The following is a 17,672-nucleotide window of genomic DNA, read 5'->3' on the forward strand; positions in this document are numbered from 1 at the left end:
GAGTAATATTTTAGTATACTGTCATTAAGTTTACCATGGTAGCTTTGACTTATGCTTTTGATGTATAGCCTACTCACGTTATACGTAACCGATATAAGTAATGTTTTGTGCTTTTACATTTAACTTAACTGGACTTTACAACTACTTTATAGTTTTCTTTACCAATTGTACGAATATGTACCCACAATAATCACTACTTCTGCAGTAGAAATACGTTTTAATTGTGTTGCATGATATTTTGTATCACACAAAGCACTAATTCTTCGCCGAGCGCCTGATTTGCGCCCTTGCTATCAAAAAAGCTGTCACTATTTTACTGGAAAAAAATCGTACGTTCAAAGCTATTTCTCATGGTTTCTTGGTGACCTAACTTAAATGCTTTAACATAGTAACCTAAACCTTACCTAAATCATTCTTCTAATTTAAAACTAACTTCAATTAAACGCTAAATAGCTTAAATCGACTTTTTCCCTACCCATTCTCCTAACCTAACTGCCTATCTTTACCGGTTTGGTGACACTTAATCACGCGACACTTAATCACGCGACGCTTAATCACCGACACATAATCACTAGGACATTTAATCACGCGACACATAATCACTAGGACATTTAATCACACATTTACAATGTTTATTTACAATTTACAGCAATGTTATGCATGGGAAATGTAAGCAACTGCACGAAGATAGACTAAAATCTCGCTTGACAGATAACGGTCAACTGTGTTTTGCACACGCAGTTTCAGTGCCTTGTACCGCATTGGAATAGAAGGTTGAGTACCAGCAATTCCTTGCAGAAACGTTGCACGTTGCATTTGAATGTCTTTTTCAATTCCCTGTATGAAAGTCCACAATGTCGGGTGGTGGCATTGAAAAAGCACTTGGAGACCAAAATGCCAACCTTCGACTGCATTTGTGGTTCTTGCAATGCAACCTGCCCCGGCTTCGTAATGATTCCAACTTTCGATTGGAAAGATGGCTGAGCCGTAATTTTCACCACGTCCCGGACGTCGTCTGCCTCTGATATATGTGTGTTCGAAATACGAAAGCAGCTCAGGCATCTTCTCGTGATCGGGCATGCTATCAGCTAAGATCAGAAATGACTCGACTACGTCAGAGGAAGGGACCATGGCTAAGGCTGGTAAACACCGAACAACTGTTCTTAATTCGTCATTAGACTCGTAGTCACATTTCATGCCAATTTCATTAGCTTTGCGCAGGACGCTTTGCGTTAGGTGACGCTTTGGCTTTAGGCCAACCTTAAAAACAATCCACATCGCCATCCCCACAGAGAGATGCACACGAGCTTGAATTACTGAATTTTCCTCACGCTTTTCCGACATCCAAGTGATTATGTGTCGCGTGATTATATGTCGCGTGACTAAGTATCCAAGTCGCGTGATTAAATGTCCTAGTGATTATGTGTCGCGTGATTAAATGTCGGTACACCATCTTTACCTACGGGCCGCGTGATCAACTTGCGGTGAAAGAGTCACTCAGATCAAAAATTGTTGATGATGTACGTTTGCAAATTTGTACGTTTGATTGATTTACCAAAAGAACTTAAAAATGCCAGAAAAGGTTTGATAAATATTAAGAATAATAATGATGAGTGTTCTAGATGGTGTCGTTTAGCTATAGTATTAGCTCAAAGTGTGATAAGTCATTCTGAGAGAATAAGTTACTAAAAAATATATTAACACAGTGAATTATGACGGTACAACATTTCCAGTTACAATCAAACAAATTCCAAAAATTGAAGAATAAAATAACATCAGTATTAATGTATTTGGTTATGAAAATAAAAAACCTCGTTTTTTGTATTTTCTAAAAAAGTAGTTGAACTAACACTGAATTTATTAATTATGAATCATTAAAGCTCAAAAACAAAATTATGCTTGGATTAAAAACCTCAATCGATTAGTGTACAATAAAAGCAAGCTTAAACAAATAAAACACTTCTGTAGATGCTGTTTGCAATGTTTTAACAGTGAGGATAACCTTTTAGAACATACACCAAATTACATTGCTATAAACGGAAAGCAAGCTATACAAATGCCTAAAAAGGATAGTTTTGTTACATTTTAAAACTTTTACAAACAAGTACAAGTTCCATTATAAGTTATATATGCATTGTTATATATGCTGATTTCGAAGCAAGAACTAAAAAGATTTGACAGCTGTCACCCAGATGATACGAAGTCTTATACTGAAAACTATCAATAACATATTGATTGTGGATATGCTTGTAAATTAGTTTGTTGTTATGATGATAAATTCAGTAAACCGATCCAATTATATAGCGATGACGCGGAGCTCCTTTCAGGTGAATATTCTGTTTATAAATTTTTGAAAGCTATGTTGAAAGTTAAATATTGTCAAAAATATGAAATATGTTAAATATTGTCAAAAAATGAAAAGAGTATTTCAATCAATTATGAAGTTAACTGATAATGATGAAGAAAACTTTAAAGCAGTAATAAATTGTCATATTTATAATAGAAAATACAAAGAAACTGATGAAAAAGTTAGAGACCACTGTCATGTTACAGGAAAATACGGAGGTGCAGCACATAACAAATGTAAACTGAGTTTTAGATTGACTGATAAAATACCTGTATTTTTTCATAATTTGAGTGGTTATGATTCACATTTTCTCATGCAAGAAATAGGAAAATGTGGGGAGAATATCGATGTAATTCCAAACAATATGGAAATATACATGGCTTATTTCGTAGGGAAACATAGAAAATTTATTGACAGCTTTCAGTTTATGAGTAGTTCATTAGAAAATTTAGTTAAAATTACTTTATTCAAATTTATTTAATTTTATTTCAATTTAAAACCGCATTCATACACACCTCCTAGAAGTTGCGAGTAAAAAATATAATCGTCACATTTGGGACAATGTGCCGAAACCATATCACAACATAAGTTATTGCATTTCACTCTCTAACCTGATTTGGGTGGTCAAGTGAAACGCCCGCATTCGCGTTGGACTTCAGCTTTTTCCATTTTCTTGTTGCGATGTGTGTTCTGGGTGATGTCGTTCTTCGAGGGCGAGTCCTTTTTCTCTTTCCGGCGCAAATTTCCTAGTGAGTTGGCGACGATTGAGTCAGTTCCGGAGAATTCGTCTGACTCATGTTTTTTTTGGTCGTCGTACTGGGATTTGGACTCATCGAGTAGTAGCTGGCCATTCCCGGATATGATTTCCTCAACTAACATTTCTGTTGTGTCTTCGTTGTCATTAACTTCTTGAGACGTATCGGTGTGGTTTTTATCGCAAACCTTATCAGATGTTTCTGAGAAAACGTGCAAGGCGTGTTTTTGCGAGTTTATCTCTAACGGTTGCCTTAACGAAATGGAAAATGGCTGGGGATTTCAGCTTTGACGTGGTGTTGATAGCTCTTGTTTGTTGGTAATTGGTGGAAATTTCTTTTCTTCCCTGCGAAATGGTGCACCGTGCAAGAAAATATTCCTTCTTGGTTTGTTGTTATCTTGTCGTTTTTAGCATAAATCTCTGGTGTGTCCTTCTTCCTCGCAGTAGTTACATAAGTCGGGCTGTCCCGCGTAATTGACAATAAATCTGTAATGACCAAAGTAAATTTCCTTGGTAAAGGGTTAGCCTCAAAATTGGAGCGGTTGACTTGAAAGATTCGACGGCCATCTTTCTTGCAGTATTGCGTTGAGTGGCGACCAAGGCTGGATTGCAGGACTTCGCCTACATTTTGGAGAATAATATTTTCAAACGATTCCTTGGGGAACAGGATCGGCACTTCGGACATGGTGATTGTTAAGATCTGAGCGTTAAGACCTTCGCTACAGTTTCTTGATATGACAAGCGACTTGCAGCCATCTGGGCGCTATATTTGCTGTCGAAAGTGATATCAATAAGATTTCCAGGAAAAATAACAATACCTTCTACGGCGGCGATTGAAAATTGAGCCTTTTTCAAAACCTGTTAGGTAATTTGTTTCTAGCTTCATCGCTACTTCTCGATCTTTGCAAAAGATCGGAGCAGAGCCGGCATTTGATTTGAGGCGTTGCGTCCACGTGGGGGCCAACATTTTAAGTAGAAAATTCTCTTCTTTTTGAATAAATGCTTTACAAGAGGATGCAATTGATAAAATTTGAACAGCGCAACAACGTCCTATCAAGACGCTTGGATCTAAAAAATCTGCCTTGGAGTAATCGCTTTGATCACGGATTTACGGTGGTATAGGCATATAATGATATGTTCTAAATTCGTGATATGTTTCCGAAAGCTTGATTTCCACCATAACCATTATTTTGTAAAATTATAAAAAATTTCAACACTTTTGATTTTCATCAACAAAATATGCAACTTTTTAAATTTCTTTAAATGATATTTTTACTTAAAAATTTCCAACACTTATATAAAAATGGACAACACACCGCAGGTGCAAAGCAAAAAAATTCATGTTTCATTTTTACTTACAAGACCATTACTCATTATTCTTTTAAAACATTATAATATCAAACGAAAATCTCATCTTTCAAAACAAAAATCGTTTGAAATAAGCTTACTTGAGATAAAAGTTGAGATTACAGACACAGATAATCTTAAATATGTTTATTTTAACTATGATAACCCGATTACGATTCAGAAAGATTGAACCATAATATTGTAAACTTTAATCCTTAAAGAATAATAAAATTTCAAATATTTATCAAAAATAAACATTGTTTCACTGCCCAATCTAAAAGCACAAAATTGCACTCGTACCCCCATATTGTATACTGTGAAACAAAAAATAGAACATTATATAAAATTATCAACAAAAGGACATTTTAGAATTTCGTGAACTTTGAAATTTTTATCAAAAACAAAGATGCAACCGTATAGCCCCATATTGTATACTAGTCGAGACATATACATACATAAACCTAAATAAATATAAGCATTCGGAAAAAACATATTCATGAATTTCAGTCACAACTTAGAAAACACTTTGCAAGGAATGATGTATTGTTATCAATGTATGTGCTAGATGTTAAACCACCAGCGCCCGGTAAAGTTGAAACTTATTTTACCGGCCGCCGTTTATAGATATAGAAAAATACAAATACTTTAAAGGGCAATTAGGCTAGTATGTGAATTTAAAAGGAAGGTAATTATCAACTTAAAACGACTTACTACTTTTTCAAAAATGTAAATTAACCTAAAACTATAATCTCCTCTGACCAAAATCTCGCTTCTTATAATAAAATTACTAAGCTAAGACAGCCTGATGCGAATTGAAATAAACGCTATTTTTCAACTAAAAATGACAATTTTTATATCAAAGTCTAAATTAATCTAAAAATTAAAATAGTCTCCTCCGACCCAAACTCTTACTTCTCATGACTAAATTACATCAAAAATAAATTTGGACAAAAAAGTCAAAGAACAACGCGATTCGAGCCCGAAACCTTTATTTTACGAACCTCATAGTTAACCAATTCGACAGCGAATTATCTTCTCTCATCAGTGAAAATCTACTGGTTACCGTATTGTGATTCAGCAACTTCGGTAAACGGACACCGGTGAAATAGTTAATTCAATATTTATATAAATGTCAACAAAAACGTCAATTTATGTAATATAGTGAAAACCACCGAATATCTAACAAACAAGATATAAAAAAGTAAACTATGACTGGTGAGAAGTAGTGATGTCGTAGGCAAGAAACCTAACGTACGCAAACCAAATCCTGCAGTGCACATGCCAAATTAAGTTAGGCCTAACATCATTATGGATAAACATGATAAACATAGTTGTATAGGAATAAAAAGGGCTAATTTGCAAGCAAAACAACAAAATAGTTGTAATCAGCAATCTTCTAAGGTTTTAGTGGTTTACAGCTCGCTCTTTCGTGGCCCTTATATCATTACCGTAGATAAATATGAATGTTGAAAAAGGAAATGTGTGAGTTCGGTTTTGGTTATTTATATGCATAAAATTAAGTCTCCAGCCAGATTTTGGCCGCACCCGATCGGGGAGTACGAGGGGGAAGCCATTCCTCCGGCTCTGAATGTTATTAAAAAATGTTACCCAAGCCACTGCACACTAAACATATAAAGGTTTGTATATTAATTCCACTGCTTTTTGATGTTGGTAGTAGCATATACTGCAATGAGCCATGCCTCACAGTCATATGCAACTACAGAAAACACATGGTAAAGCAATATTCTAAGTTTCAGGTGCATAGATTGGTGTTTTTACGCAAACATTTCTTAACATTTCCAGAATTTTGCTTTGCATTTTTTATCATTTTCTTTATTTCTTCCACCCTCACAAATTCAGTTATTGTGCTTCCAGCAAGGTATAGGTATTCTCAAGATCTTTACCACTTGTTGTTATATTACAAATGAATTCGGCGTTGTTTTTCATGCGCATGGGTTTTGCCTTTTTTAGCATTTATTACTATGCCGTATTCCTTGCATTTGGAGGAGCCCAGAATGTTTCTGACATTTCTGAAATGACTGGGAACTATTTGCATTGCGAATGTTGTTTGCCTGTTGCCAATTGCCCTGTTTACGGTGTCATCTTTGCTGTTCACACATGCTTGTGATAGCAGCTGCTCACTCATAGCGCAAAAAGACATTACGCTATATACATATGCTGCTGTTAAGCTGTTCCTGATCCTATAACTGCGGCTAACTTGATATTATTTTACAGCACAGGCATAACTTGACGCCGAGAAACCTCTCGAAAGAGCGTCCTTGTCTAAAAGACGACTGACTCGAAATGCGAGAATAAAGAGATAAAACAAAATAATTCTTTGGGCAAATAAAAGCGGTGTTCTGCCTCTCTCTAGCGAATAGGGTGGTGAGCGTCTGAACGCTATATAATACTTTACAGAAATCATAATACGCTATATTCCTTCGAAAATGTGAAATGGGATAAGCAATTTATCACTAGATAATTAATAAAACTACAGCAACCGACAGGGAAAATTTATAAAATAAAGTTAAGCAGGTGATATGGTTAGCTAGCGCCTTCGAAAGACAGCACGAAGAAGTAAATTGGCACAAATAATGAAAACACCGCGGGAGGCAGGAAACAGTAGAGAAAAAGTTATTGATCATACGTCATCGATTTTAGACATGTGGGCTGTAATTTTACACATGTTGGCTGTTGGCCAAAGTAGGCTATACCATAGGCATATGCCCACACGATATAGGGCAAAACTGTAAACAACCAGGCTTAAAAACATTTCATATTATACGATACTATGCAGACATGATAAAAAGTTATGAAACGCGAACCATCAAAACTACAGTGTACGTACAACTGCAATACAATATTGCTTTGCAGAAGATTCGGTGAGCACCTCGTCGGAGCGGTATTGATTGTTGTTGAAAGAATCCCACTTGTCGCTGCTGAGAAGAATATTCCCATGTTGAGTTAAACGGGCGGTAAAAGTAGTACAATACGTCGAAAGCTGCACATCCTTCTGAACACGATCGTGCAGTCTACCATTCGAGTACACTGCAAAACTTAACGGTTGCACTGCTGGGCTAACTCCAGTCAAAGGTCGCGTTTTAATCTTATCGGGTTCACCAAAATATATAGGGCAACGAAGACATTACGCTATGAATATGTGTTGTTAAACTGTTCCTTTTCCTACAACTGCGGCTAACTTGATACTATTTTATGGGCAAATAACATGCGCCGCAACACAGGCATAACTTGACGCGGAGAGATGTCTCAAAAAAGAGTGTCCATCTGTGTGCCTCCTTGTCTTAAACACGACTGACTCGAAATGTGAACTAAGAAAACGACGAAAAAACACAATAAGTCTTTGGGCAAATAAACGTGGTATCCTGCCGTTATCTAGCGGACAGGTTGGTGAACGCTACACACGATTGACATTGAAAGATGATGGCGAGAAGATGCAACAGTGCCTTAAACCTCAACAAATGACAGTTTTGTCAGTGTTCGCAAAGTTACCAGCATAAATTAGTAAGAAATTTCCTCTAATGGCCGTTTTTCGGATACTTTCCTTTACTTCCAATAGCTTCTGGTGTCCGATGCAAGCTAGTGCTTTGACAGAGTCTATAATCTATCTATTCTATATGAATGATGCTTCCCAACATGAAGGCTATGAGTCCCTGTGGTGATATGCAGCAAAAGTTCAGGGAGCTATAAGCTAAAGGTATGCACACATAAACTAATTCCACGACTTTGAAATGTTGTCCCGAGAAACCGTATATTTCTCCTACTAATTTGGGGAAAATACCATGACATCAAAAGAAAATCACATTTTATGCCATCTTGACATAGAAATGAAATAACTCAATTGTAATGTCAGAGTTGCCAGTATGATTTAACGAAGGCGAGATTACTCACAAAAGCATTTCAATTAGGCTGCCACTATTTCACCATAATTAAGCAAATCGTGCGTTCGAAGCTATTTTTCACAGTTTTTTGTTAACCTAATTTAAATATTATAACATTGCAACTTAAACATAACCTAAATCTATCTTTTAATCTAAATCTAACTTCCATAAAACCTTAAAAAGAGGGGCAAGTCCAAATAAAATTGATCTTATACAAAAGAACACTATTAACAGAACATTCTGGTAAAATATCTTTGAAAAATAATCCGTCGTTAGGTAGTTATTGGCATAAGAAAATCGAAAAAACCTCGTTGCTTTCCTTGCGCGGTAGTCAATAAAAGTCAGAAGTGTACTGTAGTTTATGGGAATTTAGCCTATATCCAATTAGGCGTCATGTGAAGAAATTAGCAACGTAGAGCATTATAATTGGATAAAATATGATTGTTTTTAAACATAAAAAATACGGTAGCCCAATCCTTTGTGTCCGTGAAGTTACGGTATCCTTTGGACCGCATAGGCTACCCGTCAAACTGGTACTGTACTGGTTACCGTGGTTGGGTTAGGCCGTCACCTACCAAGTTATTGGCAGTTAAAGCAAGTCAATTTCTTTTTATAAAGTCAGTCTTTCTGTTTTTAGGTGAATTTTTTTGTTGTTTGGTCAATTTTCGTTTTCGCACAGGTTATGCACATTTTGTTGCATAATATTTTCTAAACACTTTTAAATTTCAATATTCCTGAAAAGATGACAAACGGATTATATACTGCATATGATTGCACAAGGCATAGCAGTTTGTCTATCAATATCTTATATCAATGACGCATTAATGGGTTTGTTACGTTGCGCAATTCATCAGTTTACGCCTCTACGGCTTGCTGCAAGGTTGTCAACCAACAACCGCTTCAGTGGTATGGAGTTTTTCCCTGCTCAATAAGCTATTGGCCAAAGACTGAAATTTCCTACCAGAGATCGTAAAATACTATGTCTGTCAACACCACAATTTAACTACTAATTAAAGTTAATTTTCTGTTTTTTCTTGTTTACTCATTCTTTTTTTATATTTTGTTGGATAAGGTAAATTTTTCGAAAAAAGGAGGGGCTGTGTGTGCCATGGCCCATTCCGTAAATGCTGCCATGTATCAGAAAACCTACACGGTGATGTTCATAATTACTGCAGTATGACAGAAAATTCGAGTGCAATACCTGGCGAAAAACTATAGACAAAAACAGTGTCAAGTGTTAAAAATAAATAAAACAAGCGACTGAGTGTCTACTGTACTTTGAGCGATCGTTGAATGTTATAGATTCGTAAAGTAGACTTTAATATCTTTAGACTTTAGACTCTGATCTTGACAAGCCGGTGAAAATTTTTCGGTTTTTAACAAAGTCTTTTGTGTGATTAGGATGTTTGTGGGGATATTTGGAAAATTCATATTTGTCGTTGGAGCTTTGCGAGTGTGTTCGTTCACTCCTGTGAATAGAGTTCTGCGAGTTTGTTTTCCTATTGCGTACCACACAAACACTTGAGCCTCTACATGTATTTAAGTCCAGTCTGCATTTCACAAAGAGGGGATTTCATTTTCTACTATACTCAGGTTTATCATTCCGTGCTTATTTCTAAGCTTTATACTTCTTGTCAAGTCAAGTACAATACAAGTACAAAGAAAATACTAATGTCCTTTTTTCTAAGAAACGTGCTTATTTTCACTTGCGTGTTTATTTTTGTCTTATTTTTAGGGCAGAGAAACCTACTTTGGGCATTTCGACCCCTTTAGTATACCATTTTGTACCGAAAAATACCAACATTAAGAACATGTAAATATTGTATCGTTTTTTTCTTTATTTTAGGAACATTGATTGCCTTTTATTGTGCACTGTTTAAGGTATTCTTCTTTCGTTTCCTATTCGTCCTTATTTTTATGTCCAGACCGATGGCAACCCTGACTATACTTGATTATAGCGAGGTGTCGCCCAATTATATGGAAGTTTAATAAAAAAGAGTCCCGTTCGTTTTTACCGTTGAATAGGCTCCTTTTGGGTGGCGTTGTTTTATCCACAGTTTTCTTAGTGTGAAAGTATGAGGTAAAAGGTAGGGTAGGGAGAGCAGACTCAATTTGAAGCTATATTATCAAGTAATACTTTTTTTATTCGCCTTGGTCTCCTAAGTTTGGTCATATGTTTTGTAAGTCAATATCCTTTTCTTCTAAAGTATCTTTATTAATCAAAACAAGAACTTATTTTACAACACGTACACAAAACAGAGGCCAAATTTAAAGACAAAGACTGGTACAAATTGACCATATCTTTGTCTATAAGTTTTACTTTTTAAATTCAACCCAGCGGCATTTTTAAATCCAAAAAAAACTTAAATGATAACTTTCAGGTTAGGGCAATATTTTCATAAAACAACGCTCCGATACCTTATCAAAGCAAGTAATTCTGTTAAACATTTAACTTTCATTGTTCCAAAATTAGAAACAGCTCCAAATCCATGGAATGCTAATAAGTTATTAAAGTTAACACAAGACACTAAGAAGTTCTTGGATGGGTCGCTTCTATTAAAAACCACTAACGCTTTTGACAGGTAAAGAAAGTTAAAACAATTGGAATGAGACAATCACCGGATGGAATAAGATCAACAGCATATTTAGTGATAAGTACAGATACCAGATAGATACGATGTTGCTGTGCTGCAAGTAATTGTGCTTGTCAAACTTTTTCAGATAAGAACTGACGATATTATTCTGTTATTGCACGTCCTCCTATGATTGATACCGCTGTCTGGCGTACGTGTGACCCACAAATTACGGCTGGCAAATAAGAATTTCGAAACCTGTGTGTTTGCCTTTTTCGTACACACTTTTCTGTCTGCCCAAGAGGCGTCGCCTATATCGCAATACAGCGTTAGGTTTGTGTAAGTGCTGGTAATGAAGGTTTTATTTTAATTGCCTAATTTGTACTAGGGAGGATATGTTTACGTTATGAAAACGGGTCATAAGTCGTATTTGATTGAAATGTAAAGATGAAATCCTGAGACATTAACTTTATAACTTAAGAATTGGAGTTATGTCTTGCTGCAACATTGGACAAATATTACCTTATCTTTGAATAGGCATTGTACGCAGAATCAAGCAGATTGTAGATTTATCATGCCTCGAATTGTAACATTATCTGGGGGTAGTCCTTGGGGATTTCGCTTAGTCGGCGGATGTGATTTCCACGCCAATTTAGCTATATCCAAGGTAAAGTTTATGTATATGGATGTAGATACAATAAATGGCGTTAAGTGTTATATCCAAAACGTTCGTTTTGAAGAGATGGTTACATGGGCATTTTGCCATCAAATGTACTGAATAGTTGTACATTAAACTAACAGTGGTATCATTGGAAGTGAACTGTTTCACCGTTACTTTACAGATATTACGTCAAGCAGCATGTTACCACAAAGTACTTTTATGGTAAATAGACCATACAGGGCTCGAAATTTGGGGTGAACTTTTTAATAGTTACAAATTCAGAAATAAAATTGCAAATTGTGCAAACTATTGTGTTGGCTGTAGGTTGTAGCGGTATAGGCCGTTTTAAATTCATGCTGTTGAGACCGTTCAAGATTCCAGTCAACGAAAAATCAGGTTGCATTTTGTGCTAAGTGTTGTGAAAAGCACAAAATCGTCATGTACGTTGTACACGGTTGAGTAGTTTCATGACCGTATAAGGAGACTTGATTGCTTGCCGGTCGTAACCCAAATTCGCCTCACACTAAACCGCGAATCAGAATGAATAGGCGTTATTGATAGATAGTTTGTGGTTGTTTACAGCTTCTTAAATGTCTAACATGCGACGTTTGCAGACCTAACGTTTAGATACAAAATCATGTAATTTCATCAAGGCTATAACTATTTCACAGGAAAAATCGTACGTTCAAAGCTATTTTTCGTAGTCTGTTGTTAACTTAACTTACTTGTTTTAGCATAGTAACCTAAACTTAACGTACATTTTCCTACTAATCGAAATTTTTCTTCAATTGTACTCGAAATAGCTTAAATCGACTTTTTGCATACCCATTCTCCTAACATAACCGCCTATCTTTAACAACGGGCTATGGTGAACTATACTTATGGTGAAAGTCACTCTGTTTCTTCAAATGGCAAAGGGACTTGATTGTAAAAATCTCTACGCTTTCTGAACTAATGTTTGTACTTACATAAAATGGATCCCTTGAATTACCATATTCTTACCTGTATGTGGTGCCCCTGTTTTGATATATTTTGTAGTAACCGGTATGCACAAGTCCGCGCAATGCACGAAAGAATGCGGTACCTATGTGCAATTCGTACTTATTGTCACCAAAGCATTTATATTTAAGTTGACTAGATATTACTGTACTTTAATATTACATGAGGCGCTGAACTTAGTGTCATCATAAACTTTGACTTATGCCCATTTTTGAAAGCTTATCACAATGCAACTAATTCTCCTATTTGAATACTTGAAAGACCATAAGTAAGCGCATGTTGGTGAAGTCATGAAGGTTTGCTCATGTCATTGTACCTTGTACTCAGGTGACACCGGGAGGAAAAGCTGACATTGCTGGCTTGAAGCCTGGTGACGTCATAGCTGCGATAAATGGCCATGACGCTTCACAATTAAGCCACTTGGACGCGCAAAACTACGTAAAATCGTCTACTAGTAACCTCGCTTTGAAAGTCGAAAGGTAATATGTGCATAAGAAAAAAATCTGATCTTTTTCATTAATTTGATTAGTTAAAACGCAAAAGGGATACCGATTTTTAACAGATAATTCTGGAACTCGAAAAGTTATATCTTATATGAATACCTGTAAGGACCAGTTGCAACTTTTTTCAAAGATGTAAAAAGTCTCCTAGGATATATACCCACAACAACATTTTTTTTGAAAAAAAAAAACATGTATAAGGAAGTATGTAGAAGTCTCTTTCTAAAAGAACTACAAAACTCCGAGAACGCATGGGGTCACTTAAAACTAATAAACTCTTATTGTTTGTACAACTTTCTGTGAAAATCGGTAATCGAATTTGCAAAGATACAATAAATAAATAAAACGTACAATAAGAATAATGAATATACTGTAAATTTGGAATTTTTGTACAAATTGAATCTAAATATTTTCATTCATAGCTCAAACGAACAACGCACTTCCTCCAACCCGCCAGAATCCAAATCAGGCAATTCCAACTTTGTAACCAAACCCACATATAAATCAACAGCCACTGTGCCGACGGTAAGTTATTCATTTCGACACAGGTAATTTTACTTAAGAGGTTATTTGTGAACTTACCTATGATAACAACTATACCCCAGCTATGGCTATGTTTGAGTCGTCAACCGGAGTAATTTCTTTCGCTTGCATTATTTTGCAGAAAACATGGCAACCCATTAGACCAAAACCTACACCCATACCAAGCAATAATGATAGTTTGCCGCCCCCACCGCCAGTCACTACAATAAATCAAGTAAGAGAAGTTATTACTTGCCTGCAGGACTGCAGCATCCATATGTTGTAAAACAAATTTTGTCACAGACTTAATTCTTGACAAGGAGCACTTACAACGCAACGTTTCCTGTATAAACGTGTCTTCTTTAACGGCCATAGTTTCCAAAATTGTTTCGACGCTGACTAAAGCTATGCCAAAATAATTGTTTTACAATATTTAGGCAAAATTGCTGCTTGGTTGGATTTTCAACCCTTTATAAATCACCTAATAGCCTACAGTGTGCTGTAATTCAAAACAATTTCTTTTCTGAGGCTTTGTTTTTATTATTGAATGACGCTGGGTATGGACTTAACATTTTGCAATGTTTTAAGGCTTGCATCATTTCTCCAGAAAAATTCCCGTACGTTGGAAGCTATTTCTTGATAAACTAACTGAAAGGATACAACATATAAGCTAGTAATTTGAACCTAAGCCAAATCTACCTTCTAATCTAAATCTAACTTCAATTGAACTTTAAAAGCCAACCAACTTCTTGCATTTCCATTGCCCATTCTTCTAGCCTAGGATTTTCCAACCTTTTTTATTACTCGCACCCCTTGCTTCCATGAAATGCAATCTTTAAGTAACAAAAGTTTAACACTTTAAGATCCAAACAAATGCATTTTCCTAGGTTTTGCACCCCCTAGAAGGTTATCTCGCACCCCTAGTTGGGAACGCGTGTCCTAGTCTATAACCGTTTATCTTTAACAACAAGCTATAACAACACCTATATAGGCTATAATATGCTTTCGATAAATAATCACTTTTATATTTTAAATGCTATGTGTAAAAGTTTGTTTAACTATCACCTGATGTATTACTGCTTTATCTAACATACCAATATTTCACGTTTCTAGAACCAATTTATAAACGCACGGGATGATTTTCCTACACCACCCACCGTGACACCTGTAACTAGTCATCAAAGTTCTTCGGCCCAAGAACTAATTTGCGAAGGTTGTAAACAACTGATCAGGTGAGTGTCACATGGAAATAGTGTGATTTCGGCTTAAAATGACTTATGAGCGGTGTAGGTTCTCATCTCATATTACGATACAACAGTTGGCGACGTTTGGTTTTACTTCTTACACAGTTCCATACAACGCAAAACGGTAGATCGATAACTTTGTTGCATTAACCATTATTTTGCAATAACAGTGGTTCTTGGCATTGTTAATGTTGCAGGGGCCCCTATTTGACCGCGCAAGGCAAAAATTGGCATCCAGATGAGTTTGTGTGTTCTTCTGCCAACTGCCGCCGCCCATTGCAGAACTGTGGCTTCATCGAAGAAAAAGGCGAGCGATACTGCTCCGAATGCTACGAAAAATATTTTGCCCATGCTTGCGGCAAATGCCACAAAAAAATTGTCGGGGTAAAGCTGTTATTGTTTCAGTTCTTTTGTAGTGTACTTTTGTTTGATGATGATCACTGTAGGTTATGTGATGCCACCATGTTGTATATAATGTTCTGAATGTGTGTGTGATCACGTCAACCATTTCACAAGCAGTAGTTTTATACTTATACACCTCTGCGCCTTAGTTTAGATGTTTTTGTGTCAATCACCAGAATACTGTTGACATTTTAGTTCATAACGTCATGTGATTTTCACAGGAAGTCATGCATGCGCTAAACCAAACATGGCACGTGAGTTGCTTCGTATGTACTGCTTGTAATCAGGCTTTCAGAGACGGGGTATTTCATTTGGAGCATGACAAACCTTACTGTGTTTCAGGTCAGGCGACAGGAAATTTTTTCGTTTTACGGAAAAATCTATTTTGATCATGATATTTATTGTTGAATTTCATCAAATTAGCTTGTCTAGATCTACTGAATTAACCTTTGCAGAATAACATTAAAAAGCATTTTTTGTAGATTATAACCTGTTGTTCGGTACCATGTGCAAGGGTTGCGGCTATCCAATTGAGGCTGGTGATCACTATGTAGAAGCAATAAAAGCGCAATGGCACGAAACCTGCTTTACGTGCGCGGTAAATTCTTTGTATAATACAGTATGTTCGTGATAAGAGAGGCCCATGAATCGTAGCCCAGTTCTAAGATATAATATTCTCATAGAATATAAACACTGTCACGATCTAAGCGAAAAAATTACATGTTTGAAGCTATCTTTCTTTCGGTTGCTTGTTCACTTAATATAAAAGTTTTAACATTGTAACCTAAACCTAATCTGCATGTCACTTTACTTTAACTCTACAGGTCAATACTCACCATCAATTTTTCTCCCGTCCAACTAAAACGCTTACCTTTAACAGGGGTCTGGATGGCCTCTTTCCACTAAAATAGTCTCTTTCTTAAAAAAAAACGGAGATTAGTAGTTATTTTTAAATAAAAAACTCCAATACCGTTGATTCGTTTCCGAAGCCGAGTGGTTAGAGCGCTGGACTTGCAAGAATACTCCGAGTATAAAAATATTAATTATCATACCATAACACCAAATAATTGAGCATGTGGAACGTAATCGATGGCCAACGTGATTTTTGAAAAGAGATCGGTAGCCACGTCCAACTTTCCATCATTTTCTTGGGGCCCGGTTTCCTGCCACCAAAATACCGGTTCATAGTAAAAAAAAACTTCAAAAAACAAAAGACTCTGTGCATCAATTTTAAAGAAACAACGTTTGTAAGGCTTGAATGAATTAGAGTGAGTGAGCCGCAATAAACAAATCTCTTTAAGTGTTTTGATAAGCCTGATGCAAAGGTTGCTTGTAATCTGAGACAGATACTTTTACTAAAAGTAGGCCAAACAATAAATATGACATCCCTTGGTGCATATGTTCACAGCTTTTTATTTTGACCTTGTAAAAATTATAATAAAAATTATTGCAAGTTTTAAAATTTTGTCGCACAGGTATGCCATATTGACCTTAAAAATGCTGGATTCTTCGCGGTGAACGAGAAGCCAGTTTGCAGCAACCACAAGAATGTCAAGTTATCTGCTTAAACAAATTTTTTAATTTGCTGGCAATGATGTATATAATACTACAGACAAGATCTTCCAGGCAGAAGATAAATAACACCTCATACATAAAAATGTTATAGTGTTAACGAAAATGAGCAAAACTGTTAAATTTCTCAGCCAGTTTGGCAAAATAAACAAATTTGTTTTATTCTCTTCTGTCTGGGGGACTTATAGAAGTTACCTTTTTAACAACATACCACGACTGGCAAAATTGTTTCTACTCTGGCGGTGAATGAAAGTACGTTTTACTCATTTTGTTTGTTCTACTGTATTATGTAAACAGTTGTGTTCGTAATTGCTTGCCGCAACTGTACATTTTAGCACAAATGAATTTTTAGAAGTCTTTTAGACACCAAGCAAATTATATTGTGTGACTACTGCGAAGACAACTTTTGAGGTCTATCAAATTACCAGTAAACTAGTAAGTTTGAGAGTGACCTAAATTGTAATATGTCTATGCTTAAATGCAGTTATATATCAGGCAACTACAACGATATGCCCAAGAAATATTTCCGTATTTATTTGCCTAGAAAAGGAAAACTAATTCTTGTATTCTGCACGCGATGCTACAGCGTAACTGATTGTGCAAGATTCAGCTGAATTTTATTTGCTATGTATGTTTATTAATGTATTACCTGCCCCGCCGGATACGCTCCCGACAGTACGCTGCATTAATCTTTAACGTCATTTGCATTCCACGCTCCTTATATTGTTTTTTTGCTACGTGTATTATTAACTCATATTTTCCGGTGTTTTTTGCAAACCCAATTTGGACGATTTCTTCATAAATAGATAATCGGCTTTCCGTGTATCTATACCAGAAGTATCAAGTTATTTA

At 36.0% G+C, this 17,672-nt stretch overlaps 2 protein-coding genes across 4 annotated transcripts; one reads left to right on the forward strand and one right to left on the reverse strand.

Annotated features, from left to right (window-relative positions):
- Positions 1-1,694: 1,694 nt before the first annotated feature.
- Positions 1,695-6,608, reverse strand: LOC143469825 (uncharacterized). 2 transcript variants are annotated; one of them, XR_013119227.1, is made up of 2 exons: positions 2,959-6,608; positions 1,695-2,336 (listed from the first exon to the last, which is right to left on the reverse strand). XR_013119227.1 is itself a non-coding variant. In XM_076967663.1 (2 exons), exon 1 carries the CDS (start codon positions 3,224-3,226, stop codon positions 2,972-2,974), a length of 255 nt encoding a protein of 84 aa, XP_076823778.1. In that variant the 5' UTR covers positions 3,227-6,605; the 3' UTR covers positions 1,695-2,336; positions 2,959-2,971. The 2 variants fall into 2 exon arrangements, 1 of the variants encoding a protein (XP_076823778.1); XM_076967663.1 differs by having other exon boundaries at positions 2,959-6,605.
- A 4,648-nt stretch (positions 6,609-11,256) lies between these two features.
- On the forward strand, positions 11,257-17,635 carry LOC143468628 (PDZ and LIM domain protein 7-like). Of its 2 annotated transcripts, XM_076965955.1 has the most exons (9): positions 11,258-11,587; positions 12,908-13,059; positions 13,503-13,605; positions 13,745-13,837; positions 14,716-14,834; positions 15,044-15,230; positions 15,470-15,590; positions 15,731-15,846; positions 16,724-17,635. In XM_076965955.1, the coding sequence occupies exons 1-9, from the start codon at positions 11,495-11,497 to the stop codon at positions 16,814-16,816; spliced, it is 1,077 nt and encodes a 358-aa protein (XP_076822070.1). In that variant the 5' UTR covers positions 11,258-11,494; the 3' UTR covers positions 16,817-17,635. The 2 variants fall into 2 exon arrangements, with proteins under 2 accessions (XP_076822071.1, XP_076822070.1); XM_076965956.1 differs by lacking the exon at positions 13,745-13,837 and having other exon boundaries at positions 11,257-11,587.
- Positions 17,636-17,672: the final 37 nt, after the last annotated feature.

Source organism: Clavelina lepadiformis, chromosome 8 (genome assembly GCF_947623445.1).
Source record: "Clavelina lepadiformis chromosome 8, kaClaLepa1.1, whole genome shotgun sequence".
Lineage (NCBI taxonomy): Eukaryota > Metazoa > Chordata > Ascidiacea > Aplousobranchia > Clavelinidae > Clavelina > Clavelina lepadiformis.